The 15,998-nt window shown below is 39.6% G+C and overlaps 2 protein-coding genes and 1 long non-coding RNA gene across 4 annotated transcripts in view; 1 reads left to right on the forward strand and 2 right to left on the reverse strand.

Moving 5' to 3' along the window:
* The window catches only part of TLL2 (tolloid like 2), a 145,419-nt gene extending 143,456 nt beyond the window's left edge, over nt 1-1,963 (reverse strand). For both annotated transcript variants that reach the window (XM_035268617.3, XM_035268616.3), the window contains exon 1: nt 1,561-1,963. In XM_035268617.3, the coding sequence (XP_035124508.3) occupies nt 1,561-1,732 (172 nt within the window). In that variant the 5' untranslated portion in view covers nt 1,733-1,963. The remainder of the gene's footprint in view (nt 1-1,560) is intronic.
* Nucleotides 859-7,425, forward strand: LOC118146357 (uncharacterized). The gene is made up of 3 exons (XR_013525036.1): nt 859-1,350; nt 3,618-3,749; nt 7,071-7,425. It is a non-coding gene; the product is annotated as an uncharacterized LOC118146357 (long non-coding RNA).
* The window catches only part of TM9SF3 (transmembrane 9 superfamily member 3), a 68,390-nt gene continuing 58,954 nt past the window's right edge, over nt 6,563-15,998 (reverse strand). The window contains exons 13-15 of the mRNA XM_035268618.3: nt 15,759-15,842; nt 15,555-15,631; nt 6,563-10,752 (exon numbers count right to left, since the gene is read on the reverse strand). Of these exons, the coding sequence (XP_035124509.1) occupies nt 10,685-10,752; nt 15,555-15,631; nt 15,759-15,842 (229 nt within the window). The 3' untranslated portion in view covers nt 6,563-10,684. The remainder of the gene's footprint in view (nt 10,753-15,554; nt 15,632-15,758; nt 15,843-15,998) is intronic.

Below are 15,998 nucleotides of genomic sequence, written 5' to 3' on the forward strand. Positions count from 1 at the left end.
CATTCCAGAAGTGCTCTGGAGCCTCTTCTCTTTGGCCTTGAATTAGGTCCCATGAGGAACTCATAGTACCTGAGCCAGGCATTCTACCTGTTGAGGTTTTCTCCATTTGCCCAGGAACCAACTCTTCTGCCCACCTTCCTAACTCAGAAGCCCCACGAGATACAGCAATAGGTGGATATTCTGCAGGAAACTTCTCTCACTAAGACCAGACCCCTCAAGACTAGTTTGATCTTCAACCTTCACAAGATTCTCACATCTCACAAACCCCTCCTGCCTCCTAGTACCCTGGTCTTCTCCAGACTTTACCCAGTCCCGACTCTCACAACCCCCAGCCTAGACCCGAGCCACTGCAGTGACAGTAACAATAAAAATGACAGTGCCATCATTTCATTTGCAGAGGATGTTCCCATAAATCACCTGAGCCTCCTATAATTACTGCCACCAATTTAGAGATGAGTAATCTGAAACTGATACAGGTTTTCAGGGTGTGAAGGGGCGGCCACTGGCCCACAGGCTCCGCGGAGACCTGGCCGGCCACAGCCCCAGGAAGGAGCACCTGCTCCGCCGAGGGTGGAGGTCGCACTCTTCCCTCCCAATTCCTTTCTGCCCACCGCCAAGTGAAACAGAGCCGCACAAAGCCAGAGATAAACACCACCAATGGCCAGGAGCGTCTGTGCGAGCCTCTGAGCCCAGCATCTCCCGAGCGTGAGCACCCTTCTGTCCGTGCTGGAACTGCCCCACACTCATCAGCTTGCTGGAACATGCGCTTCGGCCCTTCGGAGGCTAACGCCTCAACGACTCCAGCTCGGAAGCCGCTCCCCTCGGGACTCAAGAGCCGGCCGGTGGCCCCAGGGAAGCGAGAGCTGCAGCGCCCGGGCGGCGGTTGCGCCCGAAAGGCCGGTACGTCCCGGGGCGCCGTTTCCGGGCGGGATTAGAGCACCTGCCGGCTTCCATCTCCGCCCGCCCAGGGCGACCCTCAGGCCCGGACGACGCCGAGGGTCTACAGGGAAGTTTCCGGCTATTCGAGTCTTGCTCATTCTCCCTCGGCGACCCCTTTCCTTTTGCCCACTGTGACGCTTTTCTTTTTAAAATCTCCTCCGAAGCGTAACCACAGATCTTGGGAAACTTTGCAAGAAACTTAGGAATGCTGTGAAATCAGAGCCAGCAACTCCATCTGAGCCTGGGAGCGCCGCGCCCAGCCCGGCACTTCTGCTCCGACCTAGAGTGTCCGGCGGTGGCCAGTGCTGACCACCCGCTGTCAGGCGACCCTGGCACCCGCCCCGGCCCCTGGGCGCCCTCTCGGCATCCGCCCTGATTCGCTTTGGGAACGTGCCTGCTGTTGCTCCCCTGGTAAGCACCGCAAACCTGGGACCGGGACGTCCCAGCCTCAGAGTGATTTTTAAGCAATTCATCAGAGGCATTGTCTTCCCGGGGAGCCGGGGATCTCAGGGGAGGGGAGAGGAGACCCGCCCCACAGACGGCAGCGCAGACTGGCCCACCACCTCATTTGCATTTCAAAGGCAAACTTCTGCGGGACTTCCCGGCGGTGGCGGCGCCTACCTGCTTTGCAAGGGTCGTGGTAATGCTCCAGCTGCTGCTCGGTGCCCTCCTCGCCGTCCAGCGCCGAGTAGTCCACGACGGCGTCCGGGCGTTCTCCGAGCCCCCCGGCGCCGCGAGGCAGCGGCAGCAGCAGCAGTGACACCAGGGCCCCAAGTGCAGTCACCCGGGACATGGTGGCGCTGGGCCGCCGGGGGCAGAGGGAGTTGCGTGCACGAAAGCTCAGCTTGGCCGAAGGACGGTGCACTGGGTCGGTCGGCTGCGGCCGGGACTCGGTGGTTACACTGGGCTGCCGGGCATGGCTCCCGCGCGGAGCAAGCGGAGCGCGGCGCCCCCTGTCTTCTTCAGGGCAACCGGGAAGCCGCCTCTCGGAGCTACTCGCCCGGCGGCCGAGGCTGCTGCGGCTGCGACTGTGGCGGTGGCGGCGGTGGTTGGAGCAGTGGCCGCTCCGCCCCTCTCCACCAGGGCTGGACCACACAGCCCTCGCCAGGGGCCCTGGGCAGCCAATCACTCGGGCGCCCGAGGAGAGGCCCCTCCTCTTCCCGGCACCTCCGCAACTTCGGAGGAAAGGGAGCAAGGTGAAGATGCTGAAGCCAAGGGCCGGGGGCCAGCTCTGCGCCCACCCAGCCGAAGGCGCCTGCCCGGGGCGCCACCTCGGCCTCTGGCTCTCGAGAACGCTGCTCCTGAAGATCGAGGCTGGGGTTCCCGTCTCGTTTTATTTCCCTAACTCACTTTACAACTCCCCGATGCACACGTGGCCGGAGGCTGCAAAGCGGTTAGAGCTCGGAGCGCTGGACCGGGAGCCCGGTGTGCGCGGTACGTGTCACTACCAGCTTGGCTGTGTGCATTCGGGCAGCTGCTTCTCTGCAGGGATGAATGAATGTCCCTTTCAGCGCAGAAAAAAAAAAAAAATCGAGGATTTCGATTCTCACAGCTCTCTCCACATCCTCTAGTAGAGCCATGAAGGGCGCTTGCTGTGGCACCTACCTAACCTAACCTGGTGGCTGCGATAGGTAAGGAAGAAAAGATTTAAGCCCACAGATTTCCCCTCAGTGACTATCTTTCAGTAAAACTGGCTAAGATGCTTCATACAGTCAAAAAGACACAAATGAACAGCTGTACGTGCTCTTTGTGTCAAATTACAGACATGTTTTTATTAAATAAGCCACTCACTGTTAACTTGATGGAATAAAAATGACCAATTTCTGAAGTCTGGTTCTTTTTTTGCCAATTAAAAATATATGCCCAAATAATTTAGGAGACTAATCAAGACCTATTTGAAACCCACTTCTACTTTGTACCTTAAATGTAAAAATGGTCAGAACTGAGCCATTTTGATTTAGAGATATAAAAAGTATTTTTACTGTGAGGCTTTTCAAAGATCTTTTTATGCGAGTAAAATGTTCCTATCAAGTATAACACACAAAAGTGTATGTGTAGAGATATTTTGCATCATGCCCAGTAGAATCCTTTTTCAATTTAAACTGCAAGCAGAAAAATGGACAACTTTCTTTTTGGATTTCCACATGGTTTCACATACATCATTGACAAAATAGTTAACAGGGAGCGCTGGGCTTGACATCAAACTACATTTCTTGCATTTATAGTCATCTGTCTTCTCATCTATCGACCAGGATAATGAGTCCTTCACACCAGTAAAGAGCTAAAAGTTAACTACTGGAAGGATGCTACTCATGTTTTGTCCTTGCTCTTAGAAATAAATGCAACATTGACCTGCCTCATGCTGTTTTCATCAAATGGGCATGTAACATATAGAATGGAGCCAGATGGGCAAGATCTGGTTAGAAACTGGCAGGTGGGAGGAAGGAACTTGGAGGGGATAAAGGCCACCAAATGGCAAGGAAGGCCAAGTGGCCAATGCATAGGCAACAGGAATGGAAGGGGGTTGAATGACATGCATTTCTACCTGAATGCCAGAAAGAGTCAAACCCAATGCCACAGCTCTCTGCATTCGCCCCCATGAAGGTCACCACATCTCAGTAGAGAAGTCCACAGAGTCAACACCTAAAAGGCTTAACAAACTTCTGTGACACTTCCAGGTCTCCAGATGGCACTAGGCAAACCACCAACTGGGTTACTCATTAGAAGGAAATTCCTCTGGAAAACAGACATCAGAGGCCACCTCTTGTGCAAGCAATGAAGGAGCTTTCATGACCTCCAGTCCCCACCTGGTGAGTAGTGGCCCGGTCTTCTCACCAACACCCTTTGTCCAAATATTTTGAAGACAGTGGCGTTCTTGAATGAACAAGCTGCATTATTATTATTAGAGTAGAAGGCCAGTTTAGTTGCTACTTTGGCTATCAACCAACAAATGGCAACAAAATATTTGGTTCTCTAGAAAGATTAGAAAGGAATGACTGAAAAGGAACACTGTAAGATAAAACTATAAAAGCTAAACTCTAATCTGGGTTCAGATAATTTTTAAAATGTATTTTTCTTTAATTTTAAAACTATGAAAAAAACAGGTAGATTCAGAATAACAGAATTTATGAGCTAAAACTGCTCAACTTAGCTCCATTATTACATTCATTACTTTAGGTTGCCATATCTTTGCGTCCTCTGTGAACCTGAACAAGTGTTTTTCTCCTCTTAGACGTCCATCCCCCACCCAACTCATTCCTTCTATACCCCTACGCCCAAAGTAACTGGTTTCTCTTGCCCCTTCAAGACTGAGTTTTATCCACCCGGGCCACTTTCTCATTTTGCCTCTCCAGGCCACTATACATCATAATTTGCTCCAGTGCAGGGAGCAGAACCTCCAAAATAGAGGGCACGCTCATCATGCCAGCTCATTCCTTCCTTTACACGGCTGACCACTGAGAAGATACTGGGTTCTTTGGAAAATATAATTAAAGAGATTACAATTTTAATCAGCTGTTTAAACTCCTGGCTCTCCAAAATCTTTATCCAAACTCCTCAGGGTGGCATGCCAGGTCTTCTGTCTACCATCAAGCCTTCCTTTCACTTTTGCAGTCTTGGCACCTCCCACATTCTAGTCTTCTGGCATTAAACATCCTGCTGTCATCCTAACCCAGCCTTGCTGCTTCGCACCTTAATCTCTCTGCCTGGGACACCTTGATAACCACACAACCCAAATCCTCATGCCAGCATCACAGCTACCATACCTGTGACACTTAGCTACCTAGTCTGCCCTTTCTGGTCTACAATTGTAGCAGACCTCTCTGACCAACCCCAACTTAGAACCACCTTCCATGTCTCACTCTGTAGACTCTCCCTTTTCGTCCTGATCTTCAAGATTAAGTCCTGTAATCCTAGCGGCTTAGACTGGGCCACTAAGAATAACCATAACATTGGCCAGTCCCACTTATATCAATTTACCCCTGTAACCATCTCCCACATTTTTTCCTTTGAAATGGCTGTCAAGCAAAGTAATCATGCAAACTTTGAAAATCACTTTAAATAATCAATTAATTTAAAATGCATTTGTAAACTACACTGATCCCCTATGTCCCACTTAGGCTTCCTCCCCTCTTTTCTAATGCTATATTGCAGAGTAACAGTTCCACAAAAACAGTTCACACTTGAAATCAAGAAACTGGCTGCATAACAGTTCCTTCTCTCCCGTTTTCCAACTGGACAAAAAGTGTTCATTAAAGAAATCAAAAGTAATCCAAATTTTTACCAACTATTTGGCTAACGGGAATTGCCAAGTACAGGTGTTGACTGAGACAGCTCACAAAACTAGGAGAAAAGAACCAAGGACCTAATAAAAGCGTGTTGAGTCCAGAGCAAAAAAAAAAAAAGAACCAAGGAGATTGGTCAGGATTTAAAAAAACTAATCAGGAACAGACGAACAAAACATACAAATAGACATGAAGAAATTAAGCACTGATTTCGATGTGGCACAGTAAAAATAACCTCTTCCATTTGTATAGAACACTAATTTTCAATGCGACTTCTACATATATTATCTGCCTCCCAGGCTAGAGGGGGTTATACCCCCGTTTTGCAGTTACAATAGTCAAGACAATAGGGTCCTGAATCTTGATTACTTCTGGGCTAAAAATAGGAGCACCCCTTTAGCTGCCCTGGTTTCTTATCCATAAAACATGGCTGTCTACTCTACCAGCTTCACAGAATGCTTGTGAAGGAACACGTGAGACTGCTTTGAAAAATTAGTAAATGCTGCAGCTGGGTGTGGTGGCTCACGCCTGTTATCCCAGCACTTTGGGAAGCTGAGGTAGGCAGATCATCTGAGGTCAGGAGTTCGAGACAGTGTGACCAAATGGAGAAACCCCGTCTCTACCAAAAATACAAAATCAGCTGGGCGTGGTGGTGAATGCCCGTAATCCTAGCTACTCTGGAGGCTGAGGCAGGAGAACTGATTGAACCTGGGGGGCAGAGGTTGCTCAGGTGAGCCAAGATTGCGCCATTGCACTCCAGCCTGGATAATAAGAGCAAAACTCCATCTCCGCACCCACCCCTCCACCAAAAAAAAAAAGCTAAATAAATGCAAAGTATCATCAATCAGAGGATGGCAGGCAAAGAGATGGTAAAGTCTGAGTGTAGGCGTCAGGTACACAAAAAAAGTCAAAAGAATGGCAATACAAGAAAAATCATTTCTTAAGAAAGAACTATCTTATTCATTGGACCATTCTCTCAACTATACTGTACATTAAAAAGGGTTTCAAAATATAAACCTTAAACTTTAAATACATCATTTCAGGGGTTAGCAGACTATCGCCTGTGGGCTTTTTGTGAAATTATATGGGAACACAGCATTCTCATTAGTTTATGTAGTCTACTATGGCTGCTTTGGTGCTGCAATGATAGTTTCAACAGACTGTATGGCCCTCAAAGCCTAAAGTATTTACTTTCTAGAACTGCACAGAAAAAGTCTGCAGACCCCTGCTTTATTTAATTGTGGAAAGCTTTTAGTTGTTCATTTGCATGGCAATAATGGGTTATCCCTTATGCTTGGTTCATATTTCAAAAAGGAAAGAAATAAAGCATCCAAGGGAAGTACATTTAACTTTTTATTACTTTAAAAAAATCCAAATTCAGATAAATTAATACACTAGATTAGAACCTCAACTGTTTTTGATACATTATATACTGGACTTCTATTACTAAAAAGCCAGTTGGAATACGGCCTATATGAACCAAAGCGTGTATACAAAATGGAAGTGATCATCAGGCAGTAATTGTTTCCTTGGAACTCTGCACCGACTGTCCATGCTCTGTGGGGATTTATACATTCAAGTTTGACACAGTTGAAAAGCCAACTGGAACTGCTTTTCCAAGAATGTTGTTGTCCTTCCAATAGAATTCCATGTCATTTCTTCCTTGCCTTAAGCTTTTAAAACTTTCAATTGACCTAAGATGATAAACTGGAGTAAACACACACTATGCTGCAGTTACCAATCACCAAGCCTAGTTCACCAATTCTTCAAAATAAGCAGACTTCACAAATTATTTCCATTCCTCACAGTGTAGTAAGAACTTAATTTTGTTTATTTTTGTCTTTGTAGATTTCTGTCTACAGCTCCAGTAAGAATGTCAAATCAGATGGCTTTTAGGAAATGCTCTTAAGAGAGAACTAGAGTTATTCCTCACACTGAATTTAAGTCTTACAAATTTCTGCAGTTACATATGTTAACTTTCTCATCTACCCTACTTGTAAGTCTAATTTATTTCTGTACACACTTCCAAATAATCTTAAAGTTTTTGCTCCTCTGACGGAAATATAACACCTTGATTGATGGAATACAGCTTAATAACTATAGAATTTTAGTGAAGATATAAAACATTAATGAATACTTGTGTTTTAATACATCACTACTCCTATTTATTACATGTTCCAATAAATCAATAGAATGAAGCACTAAGACATGGTGACATCTAAACTTAAAACCCAGATAGAACTGCCATATAGATTACAAATGGGTTTCCCCACTGCAGATTTCATATACAAAAGCCCTTCGGTATGTAGCTTTTCCTGAACAAATATACATTAATACACTTTTTGTTTTTCACAGTTGTAAAAATTCAAGGTTTTAATAACATTTCTTTGCAAGACATTTGGTATAACGTGATTAATAAACATTAGAAAACAAACACTATATCGAAATGGATATTATTTGTGAATAAACCCTAAATAAAGTGGCTTTTGGAAGAACTGTATTTTGCAGCAACCAACTTTATAAAGAGGTCCACCCACTCGCAATGGAAAACACCCAAGCATACCATTCATTAGGTTCAGATATCACAATATAATGAGTTCTAAGAGTATGGGGTTTGATTTATGGGCAACCCCAGTACAATCTAGGAGCCCAACAAGATATATAATGCTAAAAGAATGCTTCACCATCCCTCAAGCCATTACATTTCCACCTCATCCTACTCTGGTATTAGGACTTATGTATAAAAATGTCAACTACTAATGCAGTTAAATTTCAGGAGAAGCATGCTTAAAGATACATGGGGAATGTTTAGCCTTAGTTTTTGATAGTATTATTCCAAGTCTCAGTTGAAAGAAATTAAGCAAATAATGTTAACAAATGAGAGAGATAAAAAGCATTAGTGGGGTATAAAAACCTCACCCTTCAAGTAACTTAAATAATGTTATATTTTCTATTCTACAACTGAGAGCTAGGGAGCTAAACTATTTGTGAATTACATCTTCTTCAAGACACACACACACACACACACACACACACACTCACCCCTCTATGCAGCCAAAAACAATACAAAAGTCCTTTTCTAAAAGACTTTTAAAGGTGATTAATATTCACTGTAATGATCTTAATGTATTTGAAAATTAAAAATTATTTTTCACCATGGATTTCAAAGAACTTCAAATAGAGCTCAATTTAGAAGAAAGAATTGGTGTACCTGAAAGCATTTAACCCACATATTTTCAGTAAACCCTACATCTTCCCTGCAAGATTCATGAGAAACAAATTTCCTTTTATTAAGACAAAAGCTTACTGTCCAATTTATACTCCCATCAGACAGACTATGTATTGGTATGTTAAAAGTACTTTTTGAACAAAAGTGGTGAGAAGGAAACCAAAAAAGTACTTTATATATAGTTAAAATGTTATATAAGCAACTAAATATTAACTTGTAGTTTCTTTTTTCTAACATCTTAAAGAAGGATGAGAAAATGGAAGAACCAATAAATTACATTTAATATACCATTTTGGCTTAAGAAGAGGATTTATCTACAGCTTCTGATCCAATCTGTTTGATCATATCATAATCATACTTAAGTGGTAAGAAATCATACTTTTCACCTTTTATAGAACTTACATGCTACAATATAGGATTACATATTTTGTAATGAAAACATCTTGTGTAACTATTAACCGCATGATTTTCATATTAAGGTTTAAATACAGATGTTTTGAATCTTTCTAAAAATACCAATATACAGTATTGTTTTAGGTGGTCATTTGCATAGCAAACTATTAAACTAGAAACTCAGTGGTTCTAGGAAAACTTCACATTATGAATAGTTCCAGAAAAATGTATTCAAAATTAAAATCACTTCTCTTACAAAACTGTAACCTTTATTTGTTGATCCAATAGTAAGTTAACCACTTTTACCCCATCCCCACTTTACATGGTACAACAACCTGAACAGATTTTGTGCCACAATTTCATTCAAAGGGTTTGTCATTCACTTTATGATTGTGCTGGATAATCTAGATGTAAGCAAGTCTGGAGATTTTAAAGTGTGGGTCCCCCGTATGAGAGTAGCATAGTCCATAGTATATTTTTTTAAATGGCATTCAGTAATTTTGCCTTTTGAACAGACAGAGATCTTTAAATTGCAAACACATCTATTTCCACAAAACAATTTGGTCAGGAAATTTTATTTTAACATTCTAAAGCAATAATGCTTTAGATGTTACTTAAGTGTCCCAGACAGGATTAACAAAATTAAATGTCTCTAAATTACAAATTTAGCTCCTGTAGGAGTCTCAGGAAATAAAGAGAAGAAAACAACCCCCCTCCCAAAAGTATGACACACACATTTTGAAGAAACCCCAATGTCTCATGCAATGGTAGGTAGGCAAGATGTAAAAAGCCACCCAAATTCACACATTTCTACACCAATCATCTTAAGAAAAAAGTACTCTGTAGTCAATCTGTACATCCAAATGCATTTGGGAATCTATACCTACGTTACATTATTTAATGTTATATACACTTATTACCCACCCCCCCTTGTTTTTAATAATTTCTTATGTAAAACCTTCATTCAAACCCAAAAAAGATGTAAGACTAACTTGGGAGGAATAAAGATAATCACTTCAGACATTCAGTTAAAATGTAGTTTATCTAAATCTCAAAATGTTTAATAAAAACAAGTATCTTTTCCATTTAACACTTTGCTTTCTAACTGTACAGTAAATTGCATTGTAGAGAACACACCTCTATCTTCAAACTGTACCTTCTTTGGATGGAATTAAGATGCAATGGGATAGTTTTAAGATAAATAAATGGGAAGTTGGTCCAACTAAGATGACAGCAGATATATTACATGCAGGATTTAACATTTTCTAATTCTCTTTTTTTAAAAAAGGATGCAGTTGGATTAGGGGGGAAAAAAGTCAAAAAAGAACCCAGATTCAATATATAAAAATGTCCCACAATAGGTCGACGATGGCAGTAAAAATAAGAAAAAAGTAATCTTTCTGGAACATCATTTTTCAATAACATAGAAACACTAAGTGCCAGGAAGATTTCTATTCATGTAATTTTAGCATCCAAGTTTCCCTCTATTTATTTTATTGGAACAAATGCCTTAAATAAACTATTTGTCCTCTTCACTGAAGAGAGCTGGTCTATTTCATCTTTAATAGCTAGTTTTTGGGAAGATTAGCCATGTACTGTAGTAATGCCTACTGCATAAAATCCAAGCATTTGCTGTGAACAGTTGGTGAAAGCAGTCAGTAAGAACCTAGGATCAATGGAAATAGATGTTACTTTAAACCATCGACGAGAGAGAGACCCACAAAGTACCCAGTGTGTTAAAGCCCAAATCTCTTCTTGCATTTTTCTGTTTTGTTTTTGCTGTGCAAGTTCCACCCTATGAAAAGAAAATTGATCCGAAGTTCCAGGTTTTCTTGGGTCTCTAGTCAATTTTCACATTAGTATAGATTTTTCGGACAAAGGCACTTGTTCCCATGTAACCAATTGCTCCTGCAAAGATAAAATAAGATGTTTTGAAACAAATACATACAGAGAGCAGTATCCATCATTTAAAAACACTAAATACTCTATGCTCTGGAAAGTTATTCTTTTTTAAAGATAATTTCTTTATGTTGGTATTCTCTCTGAACTTACTAAAACTATCATTTGCTTTGCAAATCACCTGATACACCAAGTCTGACCATCATATGCCAAGTCTACTCAAGTAGCAATTATTTCTTGTATAATCAGTAGCTATGGAGTTAAAACGCATCTCTTATAAAGCAAGAATAATTTGATAATGGCAAAAGGCTGTTAAATAAAAAAACTTGTCTTTGATTTGAGGATATATTATTCTAGGTCATTAAAAAGTGATGGAGGATTCTCTTAAGGAAGGACAGGGAACCATGTCCCAATAGCAGATGAAGCTCTAGAGAAGAGGCACTTTCTGACAGCTTCTTTTTTATGTTTAAATTGTTGAAGCTGTGTAGTTGGTAGGGAGGATGATGTATTTGCAAGAATAGACAAGATAGATAGGTAAGTAGGTCAGAAGTTGAAATGTTTTTTAAAAATTAGCTTCAACTAGAGCTTAAAACACCAGAAATCAGGGATATTTGTCTATTTTGTTAAGCATTTATCTTCTGAGTCTAAAAGAGTGCCTGGCACATGATAAGGTACTCTCTGTAAATATTTGTTGAATGAATGAATGAATGAATGAACTGGATGGTTCTTCATTGCAAATAGAGATTGGTACAAAAGCAACTGCAGTTTTACAATTACTTTTGCACCAACACACTAAGGGCTCTTTAAAACAATGCAGTTGGTTATTGAACTGTCAGAGAAAAAAATCTCTATTGGTCTTTGGAATTTACAATGCAGCCCAATATTATTGAAAGCTTAAAAGAAAACCTTCCATTAATTAATAATTGTAAGTGTACACACAAATGCCTAATTGGTCACCCTTGAGCCAACTTTTATTCACCAAACCAGTGAATGAAAGGCAAGAAACAAGCATCTCTCCTGTTTTTCCTGCATATGAACTAAACCCCAAGGCTACCAACTGGTTGATGAAAGGAAGGTTCTCCTTATGAAAGTATTTGAGCTAACAAATATAAAAGGTACAACAGAATTAGAATATCATAACCACTAATGAATTATTTGAGTTTGGTAATACCTATGAATGGCTGCTAACTTCACAAAGAAGTAGAACCAGAAATTATGTGCTCCCCTGATAAAAGCTTACAAACCACCTCTTAAACATTCTTGGACAAGTATTCTTGAGTATGCTCAAGCCTACAGATCTAACTACTACTTCGAGATTCTTTAAATGGCACTTCAGCAATATAATCAGCAAAATCTAGAGTGTGGAAAACTCTACAGGAATTTTTAAAGTTTTAAAAATAAATTGCAAGTAAGAGAGAGAACATCTATAGATTAAAAGAGCCTTAAGAGACATTTTAGCCAAGCAATGGCATGAGTGTCAGTTGATCTCAATGCAAACAAACTATATTTAAAAAGAAGCCATTACATGTGTGGTAAATTTGAACACTAACTGAATTATTCCATCATATTAAGAAATTATATTTATCTTTCAGGGTGGGAAATATACTGAATATTTACAGTTGAAATGACACAAGGTCTAAGATTTATGTCAGAATAAAAGGGGGAATACAGAGCGGAGATAGAAATAAAACAAGACAGGCCATGAGTTGATAATTACTGACAATGGGTTTTAGTACACTATATACAGTACTGTCCCTATTTTTGTATATATCTGCAAGTTTCCCATTCTTAAATATTAAAATACAAAAAAGTAACCAAAATGACAAAGCAAAATTACTTCCATTTATTTTTGCAATGGCTAGTCATTTTTTTGTAATAGGAAATAATGATATTACACTTTATAGATAATGCATTTTAAGATAGTTATAATACAATTCTTTATAGGATAAGAAAAAAATCATTCAATTTGGTAAAAATAAACTCGAATCCTTACAACATAAAAAGATGTATAAAATTTTAATTAGTATCCAAAATTTTAATGGTATACTAGTCCAATAACTAAATCCAATTTTCCAGATGTACAAAACATTGTTCCCCTTTGAGCAGAAATACACTTAAAATCAAAACAGTATCAACCTAGAGAATCATTTTTCATAATCTTATGAGTACCTCAAGAATAAACTTACAAAAGTATGACTTTATGAAAAGAGAATACTGAATATGCTCTCTAGAAAAGTAAATATCTTAGGAATAACAGAGGTATATTTTAAACTTAATTCTTCAAAACAAAAATGCTATGCTCATAATATCCCACTTTAACATAGTCATTTTTTCCTACATTAAAAAGAATCAACAAATATTTTTGTTTTAATTACTGACTTCAGCATTTTAACAACATAAATTGATGGATATGTATAATTTTTATATTATGATGACATTCTAGTCATTCCAGTGTAAAAAGTTTCTCCTCACCTGCCCCTAAAAAATGAAGCACTGAAGGCATATAAACCCATTAAAGAATAGATGCTGGGACACTGCCAGAACAGCAGGGAACTGTAAATGTGCCAAGATTTTCAGGGAGCAAGATGAAATTTCAACAGGAAAAGCAGTCAAAAAATTTAGCTAGATTCATTCCATTTTCTTTGTAAACGTCAAGATGCTACCTCTCTGGGCCTTCCTAAGATATACAGGAAAAGTTGAGAAAAAATTTTTAACCCTCTGCACATAATTGATTCTATACCTCACTGAATGCTGGTGATAATCAAGAAAGATCTCAGATAAAATAAAGAGGAGTCCAGCGAGCAATACTCTGAAGGATGGCCAATAATACCAAAGAAACCTTCTGACTGCCCAAGAATAGGGATGTTTCCACACGACACAATCTAGTTTTAACCTTCAATCCCTCTCATCTTTCCCTCAAAGTTGGTTAACTAATTGTCACAGGGAATGGCTATCGCATCAGCTATAAATAAAACATGTGACTAAGACATAGAGAACGATCTTTGCTTGTGGAATTAGTTTCACCACTTTACAGACAATCTCATTTGTGTGTGTGCATACGTGATCACATACATGGTGTATATGAATTGAACAGGCTCTTTTGATGGAGAAACAAAGCAATCTTGGTACCTCAAAGGCATCCATAAATATCATACCAAGACCTAGCTTTTAATAAGACTATCATATCTTCTTTATTCCACTGCCCACCCTATATAGCCAAAGGTGCAATTATCAAATACACACATACATACACAATAAGCCAAGGGCAAATAAAAGGAAAAGGAGGAGGGTCTGAATTATCCACTCTCTGGAAATGTTTCTACCATGATTAGTCCCACAGCCTTGTATCATTCCTAGAAAGTAACTAAGGGAGCAGTCTCATTTAGGAAGTAAAAGACTGAACCTAAAAAAAGGTGAGTTTCCCTTAAGGTACCTCTGCCTGGACTTAGTGTCATAGAGTTGCTCTGAGATGGAAACACAAGGTGTGGAATCCCAGAGACCGTGCAGAAACACAGACACAATCCCAAAGCAGAAGGAAACCCAAAGATTTTTAGTTTTCATCAATAGCAGCAGCAGCCACCCCTCACCTATCATCTACTAGCCACCTGATGTTTATCCACATTTAATCACTGAATCCTCTTTACAACTCTATGAGATAGATATTACTTCTATTTTGTAAATGAGGAAAGTTGAGGAAAAAAGGTTAAATAATTTGGCCAGAGTAACATGGCTATTAAGTAGGGAATTCACACACAGAACACCAGCTCTTTCCATTCCTCACCATGTAACTGGCTATCCTTACTACCTAGTAACAGTCGCAGCATTACACTTGCTGCTTTGCATGCATGACACGATTCCTCACAATTATTCTGAAAGATATGCCCATTTTACAGATAAAAATGAGACTTAGAAAGGTCAATCTGATCTCCATGGCCACAAAAAAAGCTGAGCATGGAAATTTATTCTAGTGCTTTCAGGCTCTCATACTTAACGCCTTTCCCATTTATCATACTCTTTCCAAAAGTTCTTTATTTTCTAGCTATTTCACACATTCTAGAGACTCGATCATATGGTGAAAACTATTACCTTTAATAGACGATTATAATAGATTCGCAAACAGTGGTTTTATTCCCACTTTACAGAGGCTTAGAGAGCTTGGAGAACTACATCAATGAAGAAAGTATACATATGGTACAGCCAGAACTTAAGTCCAGTCTGTAGATACCCAAGGATGCAATCATAACAAGTAAACTGCACTATTTCTCCAAGAATAGTGTGAAAAGTTTCCAAACTGGAATCACTCAGGCAATACCTTAACATGCCTACATCATGATCTTCCATTGACCCTAGGCTTTAAAAAATGCCAATTCTCAAGCCAGGCACAGTGGCATGTGCCTGTAGTCCCAGCTACTTCAGAAGCTGAAGCAGGAGGATTGCTTGAGTCCAGGAGGTCAAGACTGTACTGCACTATGATCATACCCATGAACAGACAATGTACTCCAGCTTGGGCAACACAAAGAGACCCTGTCTTTAATAAATCAAATGAAAAAGCCAATTCTCAACATGAATGAAAACCTGTGGTATGAAATTCTGTGCTATATAGAATTACTAAAATTTCTATAAAAATAGAAATTAATAAGGTAATAAATTATGTTGTGGGGAAGAGTCAAAAAGACTGAAATCAGACTCGGGTTTATTTTGGTGTTTCTGATCAAACAACAGATAGAATTTCTTAATTTGCAATTACTATATTTTTATGATTCAGAGAAACTCAGATTTACTCATGACATTCAAAGAATTTCAGAACTTACCACACATTATCCCCAAGGCTGTGCTAAATACTGCCATATATCCAAAGTAAAATGATGTTTGAAATAAGCCATACATCCTGAAATAAAACAAAATAACTACATGTAGGATGTCCATTTTTACTTTCAACATAAGGACTTAAATTTTAATATTTAAAGGACAAATTTAGTTTCCTAAATAAAAAGTGAAAAAATGTCTCCACTTACTTTGTTTTGAAAAAATAGTAGTAAAAGGAATACATGTAAACATAGATTGCAGTTGATGCAGCAGAGAGAAAACTTGTCCATTGCCTGGGTTGGGGGAGAGGAAAGCAAATAACTCTTTTGAATGAATGGCACTGAAACAAAGATTTTTAAAGCGAAGAATTTAATAAAACATCCTTTAAAATCCTTTAAAATTTATTTTAAAAACAAATGATAAACATGGTACTTAAATTTATCAACAAG

The sequence above is a fragment of the Callithrix jacchus genome, chromosome 12 (assembly GCF_049354715.1).
Source record: "Callithrix jacchus isolate 240 chromosome 12, calJac240_pri, whole genome shotgun sequence".
NCBI lineage: Eukaryota > Metazoa > Chordata > Mammalia > Primates > Cebidae > Callithrix > Callithrix jacchus.